General features: G+C 35.3%; 3 protein-coding genes across 4 annotated transcripts; 2 read left to right on the top strand and 1 right to left on the bottom strand.

The window, feature by feature from the left end:
* Nucleotides 1-100: 100 nt before the first annotated feature.
* Nucleotides 101-7344, bottom strand: LOC131005842 (peroxisomal nicotinamide adenine dinucleotide carrier). Its single transcript, XM_057932943.1, has 11 exons — nt 6841-7344; nt 6627-6704; nt 6473-6547; nt 4652-4782; nt 3897-3951; nt 3236-3337; nt 2548-2616; nt 2373-2480; nt 1021-1089; nt 709-760; nt 101-542 (listed from the first exon to the last, which is right to left on the bottom strand). The coding sequence occupies exons 1-11, from the start codon at nt 6919-6921 to the stop codon at nt 349-351; spliced, it is 1014 nt and encodes a 337-aa protein (XP_057788926.1). The 5' UTR covers nt 6922-7344; the 3' UTR covers nt 101-348.
* An 11734-nt stretch (nt 7345-19078) lies between these two features.
* On the top strand, nt 19079-20940 carry LOC131005841 (uncharacterized acetyltransferase At3g50280-like). Its single transcript, XM_057932941.1, has one exon. The coding sequence runs from the start codon at nt 19295-19297 to the stop codon at nt 20738-20740; it is 1446 nt and encodes a 481-aa protein (XP_057788924.1). The 5' UTR covers nt 19079-19294; the 3' UTR covers nt 20741-20940.
* A 1519-nt stretch (nt 20941-22459) lies between these two features.
* On the top strand, nt 22460-24435 carry LOC131005840 (uncharacterized). Of its 2 annotated transcripts, none has more exons than XM_057932940.1 (3): nt 22460-22924; nt 23280-23632; nt 23702-24435. In XM_057932940.1, the coding sequence occupies exons 1-3, from the start codon at nt 22900-22902 to the stop codon at nt 24266-24268; spliced, it is 945 nt and encodes a 314-aa protein (XP_057788923.1). In that variant the 5' UTR covers nt 22460-22899; the 3' UTR covers nt 24269-24435. The 2 variants fall into 2 exon arrangements, with proteins under 2 accessions (XP_057788923.1, XP_057788922.1); XM_057932939.1 differs by having other exon boundaries at nt 23268-23632.
* Nucleotides 24436-25003: the final 568 nt, after the last annotated feature.

Below are 25003 nucleotides of genomic sequence, written 5' to 3'. Positions count from 1 at the left end.
GGGGTTTGAACCCGGGACCTCACTGTTCACACACAGGAGGTCGCACCGCTTGGTGTCCCCTTGGGGACTATGGAGTCTGGACGTATATAGACTCTGGACGTGTAAATATATTCAAAACGTTACATTTTTCAATAGTAACACAAATAATCGATAATATGTGACTAATTTAAACATCAATTTTTCTTTGCACCGTACAGACATGGCGAACTAGTGTACACTTGAACTAATGCAGCAGCAAGCTAAACTGCTACAACACAATGATAATTTCTTTTTTTATTATAACGTATCCAGTTTGGGATTCCAGCAGTAGTTTCTCCGGCGGCAGTCGCCTCCCAACACCGGAGCACATCACCGTGGCTTCGATTTTACTGGATCGACGACGCCCTTTGTTAACAACCATCTGCTACCCTTGACGAGTTCTTCCTTCACCATGAAAAGAACAGCAGCTGCAAGCACACTTTGTACGATTTTCGTGCTCATGCCCTTGTAGAAACCGTAGCAACCTTCATAGCGTATCATCTTCGCGATAGCATCCAAGGTGCCTGCACATTGTGAAATACAGCTCCTACTCGTCACATCCAAGTTCATTGAAAAATGAAATTAATCTATGCTTATGCTTGTAGACTTGTAGTTGTATGTTTCTGATGTAAGCTACGAAATAAAAAGTTACGTATTTGGGGAGTTCAGAATGCAGCTACAAATACAAACCTCTGTATTGATGCCTTTTATCTGCAACCATTTGCTTTGCTTGAAGCCGTGACTGCGGGAAGAGAGACCTCAAGTGAACATTAAATATCCCAAGGAAACAGCCACGATACATCAAACTTGGCTCGAATTTATGTACACTATAGACTATAACGAACATGTCGACAATTTGCAAAAATAAAATTCCATACTACATCTTCACAACAGAAACAAATATACTGACTATCTGGTAACATATTTCAAGTGAAGCCAATATATTGAATAGGCTGATCATATAGAAATTCTGCAATCACTAAATAAGAATTTAAGTGTTACCTTGACAACCAGAAGAGGATATGTCACAACTGTAGCTCCAAGTTTTGCCAAAGCTCCCAGCAAAAATATCTAACCACAATGACGTAGTAATCTCTAAGAAACCAATAGCACAATAATATATGAAAATCCAGACGATGAAGTATTAAAAAAAAGGGGTAATAGCCGGTAAATCCATGAGAAATTTTCATTTTCTGGTTTATATCATGACCCCTAATTTTGGCGGCTAAATACACCAATTTTTAATTGGTTCTAATTTTTCCCACGGCAAAGGACTCCGGCGAAATCGAAACTGACGTGGCAAGTACTTAGACAAAACGACGTCGTTTCATTATTAATTAAAATTAGTTTATATTTAATTAAGAATAAAATTATTAATTATATCCCCTAATCTAGCCACGTCACCCCCTCCCCTTCCCCCACCCCCTGCGCAAACCCTCCTCCTTCTCCACCCCGGCGCCACCACCATTTTTCGACCGTCTCCGTCGCCGACTAGACCAACGCCCTTCCTCCGGCGACTGGTCCATGCCGCCAAGCACAGCGCTGCCCCCTCCTCTCTCTTTCCCGGCCACCCCTCTCCCTACGAAATCCCGCCGCTGCAACCTGAAGAATGGCAAACGGCCGCTGCTTCAGCCCATCTCACATCCTCGTCTCTGCACCTCACTCTCCCACAATCGAGGCAAAAGGGTGAGCCCTAATTTCCCCCCATCAGTTCGACGGGAAATGCCGCTCTTCCGGAGAATTCGACGCCCTGCACCAGAGCTTATCTCTCTCTGAATTCTTGTTCACAACAGGGCTCGACCCCCCTCCCATTCTGATTCGACGTCGCCGTTTGAGAGAATTGTGAATTTGGTGTTGTGGAATGAATTTGGAGGTTGTGGAGGGCGGCGTAGGGGGGAGATAAGCGAGAGAGAGAAGCAGAGGCGGAAGCTCAAGCTCGATCTGTTTGAGGCGGAGGAGATGAGCAAGAGAGAGCAGAGGCGAAGGCTCTGGGCCAGCGAAGCTACCGGCCGGAGCTGTGGTGGCGGTCAAGGCGGAGGGCGGCGGAGCCGAGAGATGAGAGAGAGTTGTGAAGCTGTGAGAGAGTGGTGACGTGTAAGAGAGAGAGAAAGTGGGGTGTGTGAGAGAGAGAGTGGGGAGTGTGTGTGTGTGTGTGTGACGTGGTTATTCCGGCTGCCACGTTGGCATTCCGGCGTCCACGTCAGTTTAGATTTCGCCGGATTTCTAAATCGAGGGAAAAATCAGAACCAATTAAAAATTGGTGTATTTAGCCGCCAAAATTAGGGGTCATGATATAAACCAGAAAATGAAAATTTCTCATGGATTTAGCGGCTATTACCCCTAAAAAAAATTACCTCCAAGGCAGTTACATTACTGTTACCCTTACTGCTTGAAAGCCGTCGCTTCTTCAGCCTCTTCAGGAGAGTCTCATACAGCATAAACTGTATTGAAGGATTGCTTACCTGCGACAACATCAAGGATCATTAATAAATAAAAAAGCAATAGCAACTAGAGTAATTTTGCACATACCATTATCAGTGTGGGGAAAACACCTCTCCAAAATCCCAAGACTCCCCCTTCACCATAAACTTCTTGAATCTGAGGATAAGAACATACTCATGAAGCCGAAAAGAAATTCGAGTAAAGTGCAAGAGATCAAGTCAAAATATATTTGAAGTCAAAGAAAAATGGAAGCACCATTTTCAGATCATACTAATAATAAACTTAGGGAGGCAAAAAAATGCTAAACCTAATAAGGTCACCAAACTTCGAAGGGCATTGAGGAAGTGAGGATATAAGAGACGTAGTAAGACAGGGCAGCAATTTTTGTTAAACCGCATACTAAAAAGTTCTTGGTCAAACCACAACAGTCACAAAAAAGGGTAAAGAAACATATAAGAAACAATAGAATACATATCAAATCTACCTATTTGGGTTCATAGAATCCACCACAGAAAAATTTACAGTCCAAGCCAAAGGAAAGTAGATTAAAACACCAAGGCTTTATGGCTCACCTGACCTAACAAATGAGGACCTAAATAATTTTCAAGCATTCTTCAATAAAGATACAAGTATAAGTCTGGGAAGCACATGAGTGAATGGTTGTACTGAGTGAACACTTCATATATGTGAATGAGTCATACTGAGTAAAACACTTTATATATGTCAAATATTATTTTCTAGTATTCTAATAAACAAATAGAAACTGTGTACATACCGCAAGTGTCGTACCAAATGGAGGAGGTTCCACTGCAGAAGGAATTATATCATCAGAAGACAGCAAACCCGTACGATTTGGTTGGCTTTTCTTTGTGTGTGTCTGCAATTTTTACCAAGAATAAGCTAAAGATATATGCCTAGCAAAAACAAAAGTAGCTTCTTCTCAAAACCTAATTAGTAGTTGATCAATTCATCTTCAATTGTATAACAGAGGTATGTACTTCAGCATACAGTATAGATATAGAACATGCAAAAGAGCCTTATATATAAATTACCATATGCTCATTTCTGAACCAAACTGCATTGACATGGTTAGTATCTCTAGTATTACCAGCACACTCCAAATTAATATTCTATAAATGGAACAACTAACACACAATAGATTCAGGGAGGGTTTTTGACCAATTGGCTGCAACTGCACATAGAATCCAGTGCAGCAGCAGTGTGCAGAAAAGAGCTGCAGAAACAGAACCATTCACAAAAAGATCTAACTAGATTTCAAACTCCACTCTTGCTTCTACTCATACAAATTAGGCCTAAAATAAAATTAGGAACATGAACTACAAAATATGAAGCACTGAAATCTGAAAAATAAACCAACCATTTTGAGCACAATTCAAACAGTTAATGCATAGCAAAAAGGTAGGATGAATCAAGACCTGCATGCGAGTCACGACCACCCAAATAGGATTTGTCAGCAGCACATTCACACACCTGTTGAGGAGGAAAAGTTTATAAGGTCATCTGTCACCTTCTGCAAAATGGAATCTACTTCCAAATACAATAAGGATAAAATTGTATGACGTTGATCTGATTTTTTGCATACAAATGTAAAACGGGATAGTGCCTGGAGAAGAATCCATGTTCATGTTAAAAAAGATAAATTAAAAAATATTTATTTTTTACATATAAGAAAACATAGTACATCTATCACGTATCTTCAGACCCAAACAGCTAAACAAATCAATAACTCATGGTCAGAGTCAGACTGATAGCATACACACGATTAATCCTTTACAATAATAACTGCAGAAATATATAGCTGAATGAAAACATATAAACACTTGGAATACACAATTGATTGATTACGTTTTTACCATTGCTTCAAAAGCATCACAGCTTGATGAGTTAGAAAACCTCAAAGTTAGACCAGAAGATATAGTTCAGTGTTGGCCGCCTACCAAGGAAATTATCATTGTGCCATTATGGAAGCCCAGTAATTTTTTTATTGAACTGATGGCTTCTTAGATTTCCCAATGTATTTTCCATGATTACATTCACAAATGTACACATGAGACCTTTTATGGTTTAAGAAAGTCAAATCAAGGGGGCAATGAGGAGATACAGTCTTTGCAAGTAACGGGAAATACTAACTAACTATGCGTAACAAGTACTCCAGGGAAGAGTATATTACCCAGCCATAGCAGCAACCACAAGCGATGAGAGCATTCCAACTGATCCATCACCAAAACCTTTCCTCTTTCGTTCAAGAGCAGCAACCTCGGCCTTGTTCCTGAATATTTGATAGAAATAATAGTAAACACCCTGTAAAATAAGAGTAGCAATTACATAAGAACCAGACATCTTGATTCCAAATTTTATACTCATAGCTATCAAGGACATCTGACAAAAACAGAAAACATGAACTTATACCACATCTAGTATGTCACAATTTGGTGGAATCTATTATCTATTATACTTTTTATTATTCACAAGAATTGCACATACAAAGATTTATGATAACAATTTGTCAGGATTTGTGCACGTAGTCCATTCTCACTTTTAATTACTATGGATATTATTCAAACCACATATATTGCTTTAACCCAATAATATCATTTGTCATAAGACGTATCCAATAAACTGATAATGACAATTTCATGCTTGGTCCACTCTAGTTAATGTTAATTGTATATTCTTCTGTGTGCATGTGTTGGTCTAGTGGTAGAAGGTTAATGCTAAGACTCGAGGTCTTGGGTTTGAGCCTTCCCTCACGTGGTCTTTAAAATTTCTTTATTTACTTAAAAAAATTGTATATTCTACCATTTAACCCTAGGGCTCAGTGCTCAGAACTGAGGAGAACAAGGCACTTGTTACTTGTTACTCCCTCCGTCCCATTCTAATAGGCTTGTTTTCCCTTTTGGGACGTCCCACTAGAATAGGCCCATTTCCCATTTTGAGTAAAAAAATGTACTTAATTGCTTTGGACCATATCACTTTCTCCTAAAAAATAAGTTTCTTAATCTTCATGCCCAAAAGAAGTGAGCCTATTAGAGTGGGACGGAGGGAGTACTTGTTAGAGTGAGAAAATGGTGCGTGTATCCCTGACAACAATATCCAGAAAATTATTGTTAAATCATTTCACCTATAGTGCACTAATTAATTAATTGGACAAATGTGGATGGTCATTTTGAGTGGAGTAAATTATGGTCTCAATAATGTGTTTGTTGTCTCGTGTAAGGCCTTTGCCTGTTTGCCATATGCATTCAGCAATAACAGCATATCATAGATTTTATTCCAGAAATATACTGTTCACTCTCCATCTATAAAAGAGGGGCAAATGAAAGAAAGCACAAAACATATGTTTCCACCTAATCCTAAAATATTCGGACAATCTCATTAACCTTTATCCGACCTTTAAAAAAAAGTTTTTTTTTTTTTTTGAGAAGACCTTTAAAAAAAGAAACTCATCTCTAATCTTTAGAATAGTGGTTAGATAATATCTTCAGTTTGATTTTTCGAGGCAGAAGAATTATTCTTTATTCCATTTTGCCTAGCAACAGCCATAAATAAATACCATACTCCATTACAATAAGATGCAGATGCCGACGGCACACCATTCAATGACCGGGACCACATTCACCCAACAATATACTTATATTTTAGACTTTTCGTAGATCTTTAAATATCGCTTTAACGCTGCATCATAGGTTGGCAACTGATATAAGTTATACATTTAATACTCTACAAACAAGGCCCAAATCAACAATTTGCAGCCCTTTCAGTTTCAATAATACCTAATTTCCATGAACGGTAAATAAATAACTAATTTCCCAAAGTTAATCAAATATAATTCTCTTCAAGATATGCAAGAAAATTAGCTCCTTTTCTACGTCTATTCTGTACTAACAATTAAAAACAAAAAAATTAGAAAAGCTAGACATGATCACGCCAAAAATACAAGCAATTGAACCAACGAAAAAGGATAAGCTGAAAAAAAAAAAAAAAGGCTGACCTGAGACGTAGCAGTGCCGACGAGAGACGGAGCTAATCCTCCATACAGCCGATCCCACCCTTCTTGCTTTACGACCTGCATATGATCACAAGGTTCCATTATGCACTCGATTGAGAAGGTCAATAGCATGAAACTGGGCCGGAGGAGAGAGGACCTGATACATTTGCTCCAAAGTCCCAATTTTCCTCCTCTCCTTCTTCGGATCCCTCTCTGTTTGCTGCCGAGTATTTACCTAACAAAACGAAGGATCATCAACATACTCACTTCACCATATCCAATACCTCAACCAAAAGCTTAAATTTAAAGTGAATCAAAGAAATGTGCCAGTAACAAGGAAGGTTATGAAATGAAAACCCAAAAAACCTTACCGTTTGGAGAGGATACGTAATGAGCTGAGCGATAATTCCACCGCCGGCACCGGCGAGGCCGTTGATCAAAGCGTCGGACATAATTTCTACGACAATTCCAAAAAAGCCGAAGCTGCTGAATTTGGGGAAAACGAAAGAGAGAGAGAGAGAGAGAAAGCGAGATCTAGAGCGAGAAAGCAGATAAAAATTGAGTATCTCCGAGCTTGGAAGTTTGCGTGCTCAAATTGTTTAAACACGCGGAAATTGCTTGCGTCCTTCCCTACAACATCAAAATCAATACCAATATCATACTTGAAGACTGAGATTAGGATATGGATTAGGCCCTTTCTTCTCAGGGTTTATAGAGGATTTTAAATTTCAATTAGTTTCAAATGGGATTAGCCTTCTTTTAGTGCTTTTTAATTTGAAGCATCTAAAAACCTTTTTTTTATATGTTTGTGAATGTGAGGTGGAATAATAAATAGAAGCAAAATAAAATAACTACATATAAATTTGAAGAATATTATATAATTTGTTTAATATTAATGAAATATGAGAGTGGGGTACCATTATAGACTTATAGTGTATGAAATTTCGAAAAAGTGTCATTAATTTTTATTTATTACAATGTGGTACTCCCTCTGTCCCACGAATTTTGACACATTTTCAAATAAGGTAATAATTAACGGGTCAAGATTCGTGGGAGGGGGGGAGTATTTAATTAGAGTTAATAGTTTGTATATATACAAACTAATTGTATATATACAAACTAATTGCCTGCTAATCATGATATGGATGGTCTCCAAATTAACTAGTATTATTGGGCCTTCTTTAAAAAAAAAAAAAAAAAAAAAAAAAAAAAAAAAAAAAACCTAGTATTATTGGGCTTATTGGGCCAATTCATTGATGGTTTTTTATGAATATTTAGCCAAAAATTCCACTAATTTGGGCCCTTCCACAAAGCCCTTCTCCGCCGTTATCTAGTTTTGAGCGTTTGATTATAGTATAGCCTTTCATATTTTTCCTAAGTTTTATATTAAAAAAATTGGCTTGTTCCATTAATTATAATGTAAATATTTTCTATATCTGGCACTTGGGTGTAGGTGTGTTTAAATGGATAATTAGTTCGTGTTGTCTTTTGCTTACAAATAAATACTTTCTTTTTACTCAAAATAAAAACGAATCTATTCTAGTGAGACATCTCAAAAAGAAAAACGAGCCTATTAAAGTGTGACGGATGTAGTACATAGTATTGTGATGTGTTTGCGTTGATCTTGAGATAGAGTAATTAATGTGTATAGTTAAATATTTCAGATTCAAGTTCATCACGATCTTGTAAAATCTATGTCCCCTCAACCCAAAAAGACATAGCATTGCGACATTAGTGAATTATCCATACACTTTTAGTTTAATTTTTGAGTATGCGAGTAATATACAATTTACTAAAATATTTGAAAATTTATAGTATTAGTTATTAGTTAATTTGGTTAATAATTGATACAAAATTGTTGCTTCGAAAAGATTGAAGCGATGAAGACTTTCTCTATTAACAAATAAGTTTAATTAGTAGTTTGGTTTGATACAAAATGGTGTCGAAAGAATGAATTGGAGAAAACTTCTCTAGAGAAGTTAAGCAATAAAATTAAAGTTCCAATATTTCTCTCTTGCATATATTAGTATCATTAGATAACAATTCAAAATATTTAAACAAATTTAAAATCCTAATAATAAATTAGTAAATATCAACATCACTCGACATATTATTCAACATCAATTACATTGAATTTTCCTTGAACAATTTGATTCTTTGAGATGAAGAAATGATTTTACGATATATTCAACATCAATTACATTTGAATCTTCCTTGAACAAATCAATTCTTTGAGATGAATAAATGATTTTACAGGAAGTATGAAGAGAATATAAAGAAGTCGGAACGATAATAAAATAATTAGATAGAAAATAAAATGATACTATAATCTCGGAGCCCAATCGACCCAACGAGCTGATTGGACGGGTTTTTTATGCACGTAAACCTTTATTTTTCTTTATCGAACTCAACCCAACTCTAAATTCGAACGCGCTAAGCCGATTTTGCCAGCAATACCGACAACAGTACCACTAAAATCTAAGCAACATTAGACTTTGGAATATTAAGTAAGTGTCACGTAGAGTGCGTGTGGTGTGTGTGTGAGTCTACAAAGCACAAGACATATACTTGTCGGATAAAGTGGAATCAAATTTGCATATAGTTTTCTTATCAATTATCATATCAAGCTTCGAAAGATTTCTTTTGATATGACACCATTTCATAGCTATTGTCTCTCATAATTCTTCTTCCTCATTATTTCAACATTTCTTCAATGTGGAACCTCATACCAGATGCTGTTCAATGCATTTTCCCTAATTAAAACTTGCTATTTTATGCTTAATCGATTAAAAAGAAGCAAGAATATATAGCACAACATTATCAATAATAAATATTCATGAATCTGTCGTCGTAGTGAGATGAGATGTTCTGAATTCTTGTTTTCATGCATTTGGAAACTTTTTATTTACCATAGTTCAAAAACAAAACCAATTTAACTTGAGTTGCCTCTAAAATTGAAATTTTAACTGCCCACCCCCCAACTCTTCAAAGTGGGAAATTGTCTTTTGTACGTAAATATATTACTCTCTCCGTTCCACTATAAATGAGACCCTTTTTTTGGACATGATAATTAAGAAATGTGTATTTTATGAGTATGTGAAAAAGTGAAAAGGTGTGAAAGGGTAAAAATTTTACCCAAAAAGAAAAGAGTCTCACTTATGGCGGGACAACCAAAATAGAAAGAGTCTCACTTATAGTGGGACGGAAGGAGTATATATTATGTAATAATGTATTATTGGAGGCACAAATCAGTAGTGTAATTGTTTAATTAACACATCTTAGTAGCAAAATATACAAAAGTACAAAAAAATTACAAATTTAAATTTCCCAATAACGACAATACTACAATTTTTTTTAGACGGAAGGTGTGTAATTAATATTATCAAGATCATTGCATACAATGACCTTCAACCAACGAGGCTAAGCACTCGTCCAAACCTACCTAGTTTCTTATGCTCAATGCTACGCGCATGCTGCGCCAGACTATGCGCGGCCTCATTCGCAGTGTGGAACATATGAGAGATATTAGAGTTTAAAATCTATTAGTATTTCCAAATCATTATTTATGGCACATGAAATGAATATAATGCTTGGACGTGACAATTTCGCATAATTCATTGATAACAAAGCTTTCTAGTCCAATCAATAAGAAGGTTTATGTTCTTCGAATTCAATTCTTGTAGTCACTTTGCACTATACATCGTGTGACTAGCTAGTCTTTTCAAATTAAATCTCAACTTTTTAAGATTCAAGATATTAAGCAAGATAAAAAATATATATATTTTTTTTAAATAATTCCCAAATGGAATTTGAGTTCGACGTGTTTATTTAGTGTCCGGCACTTTTATATATCATTCTTATCCGGAATTTAATCCAATAGTACTTACATCTATGAGGTTACATGTAAATAGTAAGGATATAGTATAAGATCACATTCATGAATCGATGACAACATGTTTATTCCATTTTAATCTAACTTAATTAAAGTTAATCCAACTTGATAGGATAATAGAAAATGATTACAGCTCCAAGTATGGCCACAAATAATATATATATATATATATATGGTGTGTTATCGTTAATTGATAAATTTATCGTGAGAAAGTGAAAAATAATACAAAATTCTCTCTTTAAATGATCATCTTTCTTTTCCTTCATTTTTAATAAAAGAGAATTTCATCATTTTTTTCATTCATCCTTTTCATTCCAATGAGGAATAATATTATCACACCAAAAATTGAGGGATAATATTATTCCTTATTGGGGTGAAAAAGAAGGAATATATAATTAAGAAATGGTGAATTCAGTACTTTAATTTGTAGAAAATTAGGGAAAAGGAAGATATTCAAATGGGAGAAAATTCTATTATTCCTCATTTTTTTCATGATAAATTTATCAATCAAAAATTATAAAATATATCTCGATCAAACATTATAAATTCGCTATGAAAATGATGAATTAGAAAAAATAGAATTCTCACCCCCTTACGGTCATAAATTCATTTAGTAGAAAGCATGAAAAAAATCTTTTCCATCTAAAAACCGAAAATGATTCTTAATTTATATTTTAATATATATATATATATATATATATATATATATATATGGTGTGGTTCTAGAGAGAACTACATTATTTGTGAGAACGGGAGAACCATCAAATCTAATGCATCCACTGTAAAAATTAATGCATTCGCTGTTAAAATTAATGCACTAAAAAAATTAAAAAAAATGCTCCCTTCAGGATTCGAACCCAGGATCTGCATTCATCCAACAAGATGATGCATCCACCGTAGATCTTGATGATCGAATGGCTGAAAATGGTTCTCCGGTCTTCTTTTATTTATGGTTCTTTCTTGAACCTCTCCCTATATATATATATATTGACGTGAGAGGACTCAAAATTTATTAGGGTCGGAGAAGTTTGTTAGACTGGGGTTCCTTTTTGGCATTAATTTAATTAACTTTACATACTATTAAGATTATAAAAAAAAAAACTAAAATATTCATTTTCTAGAGCACAATTTAGAACAAGTATTGGAGATGTAATTAAATCTACTGTAAAATAGATCAGATTGCTAAGATAGGATCATAATATTAATAACATATATATTGAAACGTATACATAATTGAATAAAAACTCCACCTAATTTTAAAATAAATAGTCAATATATTCCAATATAATCAGTTTGTATTCCCAAGCATGCATAACCTACAATCACCAATAATAAGTTAATAACAATCAACCTAATTTTCTCCAAAAAAACAATCAACCTAATTTTAAAATAAATATTCAACCATATATTCCAATATAAACAGTTTTTATTCGAAGCATAATTAACCTACATTAATCACCAACAAAATTACAAAATATGCTTACGGCAGGTTCATTAATCATGCGAATTTTATTTTATTGCTGTTCCAACTGCTCAAACTGCCAAAAAAGTCCCATTTTGAGGTCAACATAGTATTAAATAATATTTTTTTTCCACCCATAAATTGGAATAAAAATTAAATCGTGCAGCATTTAATAGAATATCATGGTTAGTGCATCACAGTTGACTTGAGGATTAGTAGTTTGGTGGTCTGAAGGAGGATGCCAAATTTGGAATCTAGTTATCTAAAAATGGTTTAATTTTGAATTAGGATAGGTACATGAATGCAGCTACAAATTAAATTTAAGTCACAAAAATTGAATTTGGAGTCATTCATGATATCATATGTGCAGAGTATATTGTATGAATTCCGGCATGCTTCAGTTACGTGGTCATATAAACCGGCTCTACTATGAGATATGAGTGTTGGGTAGGGGTATTTTGGTAATTCAAGACCAACAACTAGTTTAACAATCTTACAAATTCAAATATTGTCACAACTTGTGTGTGCTTTTAAGAGGAAATTGTGATTATTCTTAATGTGCAACCAATATTGACTTCAATCTTACTAATATAATTAATGAGTGCTATATATGTTATGTCTTGAGTTTTTATTTTTAAGATAAAAGATTATCAATAATGGTTTCTCGTTTCCCTCGTGATGATTTTAATGCCTGACATAGTAATTGAAGAAAAAGTTTCTTACCCATTGAAATATGTTTCGTTGTTATATGTTATGTTTGGGTTACATGCACGAAATTTCGACTTTGAAAAGTTATAGTAATATACTTTTTCAAGTATGATTTACCTTTTCTATATGGTTTGATGGTTATTGTACATGAACCAGAGTTTATCTAATTGAAAATAGAGACTACGAATTCCACGACATGAAAATGATGTACATATGATTAATTGATAAATTTATAAAGATTTGTTCACTTTGATGGATGAAAAATATATATATATATTCACCCTATTACGTTCTTTTCACGTATTTTGTATGTTGGGCAATTTTTACTTGATCAACATGAAAAAGAAGTCCGAGCTGCCCAATCCTTCTTTTTACTCCACTTCATAATAATAGATATATTTAGTGTGATAATATTTTTTCATTTCACCTCAAATAACATAAAACAATAAAATTTTAAATTATAAAGATTTTTTTATGATAAATTTGTATAAAAAAAAGTACTATCGTAAAAATAATTTCAGAATCCACATCATTGTTGCATGAACTTTGTTGAATTGCCTTTGGATGAGAGAGAGAGAGAGAGAGTGTTTTGGAATTATTGAACAGTTTTACTTCTACTTTTGCGGCCCATTAGTACCAATGGACAACTTGACACCAAAATGTGGATAAGTAAGTGTGCGTTGGTCAAGCGGTAAGAGGTTAATGTTTAAGGTTAAAGGTTTTGAGTTTGAAACCCCTATAATACGATTTTTAAATTTCTTTATTTAATATTATTAATTTATCAAAAAAAGTGTGGATCAACAATTTAGAAGAGTATTTAAAAAGATTTATAAGTTCTTCAAAAATATATAAATCTATATACTAATATAAAAAGAGCCTTAGGCACAACATGTGGATTGCTTATTTTACCCCTATTACATATTTTATTTTAAGATTATTTTACATATTATATATTTATAAGAATATATTAATTCATTAGATATTACCTAAATCTATGTGATATATATCTATAGCTACTGATAAGGCTTATAAATAAATATATTCATCCAATAAAAAATAATAAATTAATAAATTTTTAAAAATAATTAATTATCAAATAAAATAATATTAATTACACATACGACCTATGTGCTTTCTACTAGTTCTTAAAAAGTGTTTGATATGACATATGAAAGTTAGTACACGAAAGTTTGTGCTATGTCATATTTAATTTGACCAAATATTGAAATCATGATAATTTTGCATTAATTGTTATTTTAAGGCCAGTAGACAGTAACCCTTTTAAATAATAGTTCTGTTATATGTGCTAGAAAGTTAGGATTGCTCTTCCTTAGGGAGTGATTATTATATAAACAAAGGTTAAAATGAGTTTACTTCGAATTAGCCATAAAACATTATAGTTTTATTATGAAAATTTATGATAAATTTAGAAAAATATAATTTTTACTACCTATAAAATTTCAACCATGTTATATCAATTCAACCAGTAAAGTCATAAATTTTAACCATCATGAATTCATCTTAGAGATTGCAGGTGCAACTACCCTAAGAAAGTGTGATTTGTTTTTATCCTACAATTTGTTTATTTAGTTCGCTATACCTTACTAATATATTTAGAAAAGTAAACACCCCTTAAATGATGTCGTTTCGAATTAACCTAATTATTCTTGTTTGAGTATAAATTTAACTTTAATTTTCTGTTACCTAGCTCTACATTTGAAAACAAAGCCTATGTATTATATAGTACTCCTTTTGTCCCAGAATAATATACTCATTTTTCTTTTTCGTATGTTACATAAAAATATGCACAACTCATTTCTACACTTATTTACAATTTTATCAATATGACTCATCATTGTTTTTCCACTAAACATAATATTCTTTCGAAACGAAGAGAGTAATATGTTAAAGTCGAAAGTGTTTGACATTTATAAGAAAATGGGCCTATATCGAGCTTGTAGATGACCCCATGAACACTAATTCGACCTTCAATACATTTCTCAAGGCAAGTCTATTCATTGTATTTTGAAGAATATATCACTGTAATGCAGCATACTCTTTCCGTTTTTTATTAAGTGTTTTATTTTAATATTTTCTTTGTTCGCTAATAAGTATCTCATTATTTTATTCTTATTTAATATTATTTATAATATAATAATTAATTGTACATATACATGCATTATAAATGATAATTAATAAGATTATTACAAACATAAATTTTTTATTTTATTCATATGCGTAATTTGACGCCTGAGGAAACAAGACACTTAATAAAAAAACGAAAGAAGTATTCCCTCCGTCCCACTAGAATTGACACACTTGTCTTTTTTGTTTGTCCCATTAGAATTGACACTTTACTAAAATTGTATGTAGTCCATATATTCTTTACACACATAAAATAAGTGAACCATATCTACTTTACACACATAAATTGTTATTACTATATCATTTACATGTTACATATACTCTCCCCCAATCTTATTAAACACCAAACAACAACTGTGATGCTTATAAAGTTCAAAGCATCCATTCATTCATTCAAGAAACAAATTCATCCAAAATGGCAAGATTTGGTTTAATCTGAACCTTATTAATCGGGATTAACAACAAATAACAGTAGCAATCCAGCCCACAAATTCATCTCGGTTGTTCTTGAACTGTCACACACGTGGACATAAATATTAACCCCATTGAACTTAGACGCCAAATTAAAACCCCTAAAATATTCACACAAAATATACAAAATTAAAAGGGGCCAGTGAAGGATGGGCCCACCAATCATAAATATGAATAAATTAAAGCCACATACATAAGTATTGACCAATAATTATATGAAATGTGAGAAATTATGTTAGAAAAAATAGAAGGTGGCGCGCCGACAAACCAGAAAAGACGGTTATGGAGGGTATTATTAAATGAAAGTTAACCGACCTTTTTCGATCAGGTAATCTTAAACATAAGCTAAGTTAAGGATTAAATAATGCCAAGTAGGATTGGATGAATATTTTGGTTTGGATAAATAAGGAAGATTTAAGAGATTCCATGCCGACTTTTATAGGGATTGGAGGAATGACAGCCAGCTTACAGAATGTAAATAGTCGGCGCGTTACAATTATTTCGTTTTACATAATAATAATAATAATAATAATAATAATAATAATAATAATAATAATAATAATAATAAATAGCACTTTAGCCCAACTAAAAATATATAATTATAGAAAATTGAAGTCATATAAACAAAAGTAAAAAAAAAATAGTAATTATATGTTTTAGTTATGGTTAATTGCTTGTAAAATACTGAACTTTAATCAAATTTTGATTTTGAATATAAATTTTAGAAGGTAGTGTGATAATTAGTGAACTTTTATTAATTTCTGATTTTACATACAAATTTTAAAAAGTTGAGTAAAAACTTTAGAAGGTGGCATAGTAATTACCGAATTTTCACCAAATTTTGATTTTTGAATATAACCTTTAAAAAGTAGCGTTATAGTTATCGTACTGCTGATGTGGTGATATCTACCTTTACATATTAAAAATTTATTGTATGCATGTGATATGGGATAGACCCAGAAAAATATTGTGATAAGAACTGTATTTACTAAATTTTGAGTTCGAGAATTTTAGAAGATAATTATTAGTATATGATTCGATTTGATGGCAAAGATTTTTTAATAGTATAACGATTTTATAAATTAAAAAAAAATATACTCGATGACCATTGGATGTGATCTAATATGAACCCATATTTATTTATTTTGGTTGTAAATAATAATAAATCACAGTCAATGCTAAATCTAACTCGTGATATACTCCCTCCGTCTGCGATATTGTTTCCACATTGTGGACGACGCGGATTTTAAGAAAAGTGGTGAATAATAGTAGATAGTAATGAGTGGAGTTTGGATCTAACTGTTGTGAATGAAAGTTTGTGGACCCTACTTCTATAAATGGAAGTGAAAACGATATCGCGGGCGGAGGGAGCATTATTTATGCAATGATGTACAACTCATAACGGTCATTTATAACTATGAATAAACTGAAATCATTCGATTAATAATTATTTGTTTTATAAAATAAATAATATTAATTGAAGAGAAATTTAATTTAATGAAAATTATGATCAAGCTTTAATTATTTGTTTCCTTTTTGTGGGTGACCACAGAAATAAAGTTGATAGTGCAAAAGTTGTGATGGTACTGAGACAAGTATATAACACGAAAGAAGCAAAATTGATTTGCAAATATGAATTGGGATTGTCGAAGCTCGACCTATATATGGCCATGTTCCCCAACTACAAGCAAATATGAACAACCCTTTGCAAATACGCCACGTCGGATTTCCCTAGTTTTACTCATTTACCAATTCCATTTATACCCAAATTCCATTTCTATTATTGGAAAATATTATTAAGGACCCTAAAGTTTCAACTTTTTCACAATTATACTCTTAAATATGCAAATTAATACCTATATTATTATTTTAATAATTCTATCCGCCTCTAAAAAACATACTGCGATGTGAGCGACACATGTTTTAAAAAATGTTAGATGAGTGTATTGTGAGTGAAGAATGAGTTCCACTTTATATAGCGTTATTATGTTACTTAAATAAAAAATAATGATGAACCATAATAATCTTTTTGTGAATAAAATATGAAAAGTAAAGATAAAAAATGAAAAGTGCATGTTTTTTGAGGAGGCGGTCTAAAATGACAAAATGTGTATATTTTTCGGAAACGAATAAAGTATAAACTATCATCGAGAAAATTCTAACGGTACTTTCAAATTGTCAATCAAATTCGAAGGTCGGAGGAGTAATTGGTTGACGAAGATTATTCGGTGCAAAATTGTGCGTGAGGATTTTTTAAGCGGAGTTTGAAGTTTAGATTTCGATGTCAAAACTGATGATCAAATTTGTAAAAGATGATGCTGCAATAACTATAAGGCTTTTTCTTTTCTTTTCCGAACCGATAGGATAGAATTATCAAAATAATGAAAATATATGCATTGATTTGCAGTTTATCATAACAACAGTATTATTACGAAGAATTTCAAATATTGGAGTATAAAATATTTCATCGGTCCCACTAGAATTGGCACACTTATCTTTTTTATTTGTCCTACTAGTATTGACATTTTCTTAAAATAGTATGTGATCCCTACGTTCTCTATTCACATAATATAAGTGGATCCTACCTACTTTACACTCTTAACCCTTTATTCTTAATCTGCGTGCCGAACTCAAAAAATGTCAATTCTAGTGGGACGGAGGAAGTAGTATTTATTAATTTTTTATTAGTTTAACTTCTATGAACTATTAAACATCATACAATATAATAATTCTATTGGTTTGACCCAAAAGAATTAGACTTGAATTTCTTGGATGTAGTCCGAAATAGAGAGTAACCACCATATACTTTGGTTAGTCCAAAAAATAGGAAGATTCAGAAGCAAGTAAGAGAGAGAGAGAGATTTTGTTAGAGGATTCATTGAGCCATTCAAGGAAAATCTCAAAGAGTATCCCTTCGTAATCTCACCAGATTACCATGCCACGATTTATATTTTTCTTACATCACTCGAGTACGACTACTAATATAAAAATGAGGTTAATATTTGTTTGCACTCCTAATTTTAGTTCATTTTTATTTTCCAAAACTTTCTATCACGTGATGAGCCTCTTTCACCACTTATAATACAATTAATTATTATTACTAACACTATTTTTTAAATGAAGTCTCTTCTCTACTTGCAATATACTCAACTATTCTAGTGTCATTCCTTCTAAGTGAAGGACATGAGTTTTTAAAAAATATATTTGTATAAAGTATAAAAAGAAACCAACAAAAGTTTATTCGAATTTTTTTTATAAATGATTTGTTAAATGAATGTTTTACAAATATTGAACGAATCAAAATAATAAATATATCACATTTATTGTGGAGAGAGAAAATATTATATACTCCCTGCTTTCAAAAATAGAAGATAATTAAAGCTTTTGCAGTATAATTACGAACAATTGTTCCGTTTTTTCCTAAAAAAACAAAAAGAATTAAGAATAATTAATTAACATCAAATTTAAGAACTCATTCTCTTTCGTCTACTACATGTTCCAATAAACTTAATTAATGGGGAAAAAAATTTAATTATATCTTAATGATAGGGAGTTGGAACGTGGAAAAATTTAATGGGAAAGAGAGATAATATTAATCTTGGTTGAAAAAAAAATCTTATATTGTTAAATAAAATTAGTGTTAGAGACCACCTCAAAATTGTGATGAATATTTACCACTAAATTTCAAAAAAAAATCCCTTATTATAGATTAATCAGTTCTAAAAACAAATTACTAATTAAATTGCACAATAAATACATAGAATTAGTTATACAACTTAATTAACAATTTTAAAACAAAATCCTAAATCTTATATGGCCTTTAACGCCATAGTTGTACACGTGCCAACCAATAATATCTTTTGAGTAGCCCTTCATCAACAACAATATAGAGTCAACTGAGCACGCTAAAAAACTACTAGCAAAATTTAACAAATTAAAAATTGATAAAAATATAAAAACAGCATCACCCCCAATAACCAACACTGCCACCGCAGCAGCAAATGCATGAACCCAGCCACCCCCTTCGGCCCCTATATATACCGCCCCCCGCCCCCCTTTCTCCCTCACTCTCTCTCACTCGCTTCTCACTGCCACCTCCTTCCCCTTTCAGTAGAGAGAGAGAGAGAGAGAGAGAGAGCGAGAGAAGATGGTTTCGCAGTCGTCGAATCTTCCATTAGTCTCTCGCTGCACCGTCTTCCCCGACCGGGAATCCACCGTTCCCGATCTCAAGCTCTCCGTCTCCGATCTCCCCATGCTCTCCTGCCACTACATTCAGAAAGGCTGCTTGTTCACGCGGCCGCCGCTCCCGGCGGCGGAGCTCGTCTCGCAGCTGAAGACCGCCCTCTCGCAGGCGCTCTCGCAATTCCCGCCCCTCGCCGGCCGCCTCGCCACCGACGCGGAGGGGTACGTCTACATCGCGTGCAACGACGCGGGGGCGGATTTCTCGCACGTGTACGGGGGCGGTATCCGCGTGAGGGACCTGCTGGGGTCCGCCGACGGCGACGTGCCGGCGGAATTCAAGGGGTTCTTCCCCTGCGACCTCACCGTGAGCTACGAGGGCCATTTCAGGCCGATTCTGGCGGTTAGGGTTACGGAGCTCGCCGACGGCGTCTTCATCGGCTGCGCCGTCAATCACGCCGTCACGGACGGGACCTCGTTCTGGAACTTCTTCAACAGCTTCGCGGAGCTCAGCCGCGGCGTGAGGAAGGTTTCTAGGGCTCCGGATTTCAGCCGCGAATCGCTGCTGATATCCGCGGCGGTGCTGCGGCTTCCCGAGGGCGGCCCGAAGGTCACCTTCGACAGCGGCGCGCCGGTGAGGGAGAGGATTTTTAGGTTTAGTCGGGAATCGATTCAGAAGCTAAAAGCCGCGGTTAACAACAGGAAATTGGAAGGCGGAATCGACATCGCCGAGCTGATGGGGAAGCACAGCAACGACACGCTGAAAAACCCCGACGGCAAGCTAACGCCGTTGGCCTGGCTACGCAGCGCCGTCTCGAGGGAGGCGCCGCCGCCGGTGGTGGCGGCGGAGATCTCGTCGTTCCAGTCGCTGTGCGCGCTGCTGTGGCGGGGGATCACGCGCGCGAGGAAGCTGCCGGCGAGCAAAACGACGACGTTTCGGATGGCGGTGAACTGCCGGCACCGCGTGGAGCCGAAGCTGGAGCCGCTCTACTTCGGGAACGCGATCCAGAGCATCCCGACGCAGGTGGCGGCGGGGGAGGTGCTGGGGCGGGACCTCCGGTGGTGCGCGGAGCAGCTGAACAGGAATGTGGTGGCGCACGACGGCGATACGGTGAGGCGGTACGTCGAGAGCTGGGAGCGGGACCCACGCTGCTTCCCGCTGGGGAACTTCGACGGCGCCATGATCACGATGGGCAGCTCGCCCCGATTCCCCATGTACGATAACGACTTCGGGTGGGGCCGCCCCGTCGCGGTCCGGAGCGGCCGCGCCAACAAATTCGACGGCAAGATCTCCGCCTTCCCCGGCCGCGACGGGAACGGCACCGTCGATTTGGAGGTGGTTTTGGCTCCGGACACCATGGCCGCCTTGCTATCCGATTCGGAATTCATGCAATACGTATCAATATCGAGTTAAAAAGTCACCGTATTATTTTATCGTGTAATAAAAATAATTATGCTAAAAAATGAGGGGGAAAAATGAATTCTATCTTGTATGGAATTCGTGACGTTGCAGATTGGGGTGAGGGTGTGATTGACAAATTTGTGATATAGTTTTGTTTTTTGTCACTATGTAATTGATATTTAATTCCATATGCCAATTTAATTTTGTGACTATAGTGTTCGTCAGATACTACTCACTCCGTCCCATCATTGTTGGTCGGCATTATTTTTAAGATAAAACCAATAAAAAAGTAAAAATAAATTAATAATATTGAGAAACTAAAAAAGAAAAACGGCGGTTAAACAATAATGAAACGGAGGGAGTATTTGTTTTGACGCGGTGATGCGATAAATGATGAGAACAACCAAGATCAGAATTGGGGCGAAGGGGGCTGATACCAACGGTCGCCCTCAAATTTATTTATATTTAAAAATCGTTAGGTTTTGAGATATTATTTTGTAAAGCTGTGTGTCAATGCATAGTCCAAATATAACTACTGTGATCAGGTCATGGACTATATGTTTTCAAAATGCAAGCTTAAGTCGGTTGACTTGTATTTGTCAAAGGTTCCAAATTAGCCCATCGGAATTCAAAGGATCGAGTCGAGTCGAGTCGAACATGAAGAGAGAGAGGTTAGATGTGGTCCATGTGGATGGGTGCAGGGTATTCAAACAAATTGATCTTCAATTTATCTTGCAAGGTAGAAAAGGCTACAATTTTATCTTATCTTTTAGGAGCGCCACTATTCCCCCTCTCTTCGTACCCATATATATGTAGTATGTATAGATATTTTCCGTACGAGTTTTAAATAAAAAATATTTAAAATATTGATAGTAGAAATAGAATTTTATATTAAGAGTATTACTAAATACACTATTAGTAGTAAATAAATACTATAAATTATAAAAGTAAAAATTGTGAAAATTATGTGTGAAGTAACGTACAAAAATAGGGTGGACATAAATCTAAGGAACGTACCAAAAATGAAAGGCATGCGTAAATATGGGAAACATAGAATGTACATGAAATCACTGAATATTGGTGTAACCAAGTAACTTGTAATACTTCTTCCATCCACAAAAATAGGTCATAGTTTATCATTTTCGTCTATCCACAAATATATATCATAACCTTTTTTTGTCATTCATTGAGCCACCACTTATTAATTTGTGGGGTCCTATCTCTCATTAACTCTCTACTTTTTTTTAGTTTGTGGTACTATTTCTCTACTTATTAAATAAACAAATAATTTTTTTAAAACTCGTATTGCCTTATCTTAGGATCTATTTTCGTGGACGAATCTCACCGGAGTAATAGTTTATTATTCCAAAAAGCAAATTATACTCCAGTCAGTTGAATTCTCCTCAGATTTTCAACCTATAAACAAACACTTGTAGATGGCTCACATGGATAAGTCTTACCACCGCGCGCGTAAATTTATTTTAAAGAGCTTATAAATTATCAAAATATTTGAATAATTGAATTTATAGATTAGAGGGAGAATTTTGATTTAGAGATAAAATATTCTTGTTAAATAGAGAAAATATAAGAGAAATGGAAAAATTGTATGCAATAGAAATAACTTATTATAATTGAATAATTATTGCAAATAACTTATGTATTGGAGAGTTTATAAGTCGTTGGAGTTTATTTTTAATGGTTATAAGCTATTTAGGGGGTGTTTGAGTAGGTGGTTAGGTTTAGTCAATGTTGCTAAAAATAGGATTAATTTGCAGGTTAGAGGCATTGATATGATGCTGGTCATATATGTTTGATATGCAACGTTAATTATCGAAATACCAACTCGGCTGATTGGTAGCCTCCATTACAACCAACACTATAATTTGAATGCCCTATTTTGCCCTTAAATTCCATTTGTAAAATACTGAAATACCCTCACATCTCACTAGGTCATTATAGCGGCAAAATTCGCCCCATTTTTCTTTGTTAAATAGGAATTCCCCCCATTTTTCATTCACTGCTCATCAAGGCAACACAGACCTTGGCGCCAAGTTGAATAACGGAGAAGAAAAATCTGCAACGGGGCATTTGTCGCTGCTTATCGGGGTAGGGATTTTGGGCACTTGTCGCTGCTTATCGGGGTAGGGATTTTTCGTCTGCTCGACACATCCATGGCAAGCAATGCGGGGCAACAAGGTTAGTTCGGGTGTACAAGGGAAATTTTGTTACGATATCTTGAGGTTACCTATGCTTTATGGAGCAATTTCTTTGTATATGACGCCTTCGTGTCTAGAGTTTTGCTTACCTATTGGTAGTTGTTGGGTCGTCTTTATAGATTTCTCCTTATTCTGTGAATAATCTGGAATTTTTCGATATGAATCATATGATGTTGTATCTGTGGATAAAAAAAATGATTGAGTGTACAGCGTGTTTGAGCCCCGACAGCCTCTTTTTGTGCCCTCACCATTTGCAAGCTTGGGTCGATTTTATTATGCAACTGCACATGTTTTAATGGTATGCTCACTAACTGTGGTTTAAGATATGCAAGCAGGGAGCACCGAAGGTTGCCGAGGCAGGGTAAGTAAGACGGACAAGACCCGTCGTAGCTGGTCGAAAAGGGAAGAGGAGATATTGCTGGCATCGTTGAAGGAAATCGTTGCTCAAGGCTGGAAGGCAGACAATGGCTTTAGGGGCGGCTATCTGACCAAGCTTGAGGAGTCAATCCGTAAGGAATTTCCAGATAGTGACATCAAAGGCATGCCCCACATTAACTCAAAGATCAGTTCTTGGAAAAAATCTTACAACTCCCTCTTAGGGATGCTTGATGTCAGCGGTGTAGGCTTCAATCACAAAGGCACCTTCATGATCGACTGCGACAACGACCAATGGGAGCTAATTGTCAAGGTATTTGTCTTCGTGACACTACATTCCATATATGAATGAAATGTATGTTGATGTCTCCTTTGCGTGCAGAAAGATAAAAATGCTCTGAACATGCGATTTAAGAGCTGGCCCATGCTCGATGACTGGAAGGAGATATTTGGGAAAGATAGGGCCAATGGAGTTCAAGCCGAAGATCTAATGGAAGCTGTTCATGACATGTACACTGCTGAAAATATTGCGCAGGAGGACCGTGGGGCATATTTCAATTCAGCTGATGAGGAGGTTCCAACCGACGAGGCAGAGGTCAGTGTTTGCCAGACTGAGAAAAAATGCAACAAGGGAGGTGGTTCCAAGAAGAAACGCAAGTCGCCTGATGAGTTTGATAGATTGTGTGATGTGCTTGGTGAAATTGGTCGCGACACTGGACTGAGGCTCGGGGACCTTGTAACTCGCATCGGTTATGAATTTGACCTTGGGCAAGCTCGGCAGACCGTATTTGAGAAACTTGGGGCTATATCTGGATTGTCCACGAAGGAGAAGTTCGAAGTGTGCGAAATGTTGGCTGATAAGGTGCAGCGTCTTGAGATATTTATCGGGCTGCCGGAGGATGCTAAGGCCCAGTATGTTGCGTATCTGCTGGAGTCGAAGTTAAACTAGGTTCAAATTATAATTTGGCAAAGTAGTTTATGTTAATATCCCTTTTGTGCAGCTAAACCTATAGCAAGTATGAAGACTACGTAACAGCTCTTGTGACTCATTTTAGGATATCCTCTATTTGTGTTGATCGACCTTTTGTAAGATGCCATATATCTCGAGCGTACCATATTATCTATGATGCCATATATATATATATTACTTTGTGGTTTGGTATTTTTGGCACCGTAGAGGAGTTTTGGTATTAATGAAATGTATCTCTTATGATTGCAATTGTTAGGTTAGCTATATCTTCTTTCGATTCAATATTTTCACATTCAAATCATAGTACACAGTAGATTTCATAACCATATATATACATGATTGTTCATGGCTTCAAGAACTATGCCAAATGAACAACAAAAGCATACAAAAGATAAGGATTAAACAGCAAGAACTAAACACATTTTGCTGCATCCTAAAATAGACATTCAGGTGGAGTTATTTTCATAGTCATAGAGGTTTCACACACACAAAAACTATCTTAACACTACCATATAACACCACCATCAGAGGGTTCAATTTACTTACGTGGACTCGAGGACGCGCAAGAGCTTTCTTCGACGTTGGTTGTCTTGCCACCACGGCGCTTGCGCCAACCAGTCGGCGGCATCTTGGAAACAAGTTTTGGACGTGGGTTTGAGCTGACATTGTCGACTGTTGGCATAGGGGCAACGCACGACATAGCATCGTCGGCAA

The sequence above is a fragment of the Salvia miltiorrhiza genome, chromosome 1 (assembly GCF_028751815.1).
Source record: "Salvia miltiorrhiza cultivar Shanhuang (shh) chromosome 1, IMPLAD_Smil_shh, whole genome shotgun sequence".
NCBI lineage: Eukaryota > Viridiplantae > Streptophyta > Magnoliopsida > Lamiales > Lamiaceae > Salvia > Salvia miltiorrhiza.
Note: the sequence above shows the minus strand (reverse complement) of the source record. Positions and strands in the feature narration are given on the sequence as shown.

Coding starts and splice junctions, on each gene's coding strand:
- LOC131005842 (XM_057932943.1), bottom strand. CDS start 6,921: ATGTCCGACGCTTTGATCAACGGCCTCGCCGGTGCCGGCGGTGGAATT. Junction 6,705..6,840: donor TTACGTATCCTCTCCAAACG/GTAAGGTTTTTT, acceptor TCGTTTTGTTAG/GTAAATACTCGGCAGCAAAC. Junction 3,952..4,651: donor GTGGTTGCTGCTATGGCTGG/GTAATATACTCT, acceptor CCTCCTCAACAG/GTGTGTGAATGTGCTGCTGA.
- LOC131005841 (XM_057932941.1), top strand. CDS start 19,295: ATGGTTTCGCAGTCGTCGAATCTTCCATTAGTCTCTCGCTGCACCGTC.
- LOC131005840 (XM_057932939.1), top strand. CDS start 22,900: ATGGCAAGCAATGCGGGGCAACAAG. Junction 22,925..23,267: donor AAGCAATGCGGGGCAACAAG/GTTAGTTCGGGT, acceptor CTGTGGTTTAAG/ATATGCAAGCAGGGAGCACC. Junction 23,633..23,701: donor AATGGGAGCTAATTGTCAAG/GTATTTGTCTTC, acceptor CTTTGCGTGCAG/AAAGATAAAAATGCTCTGAA.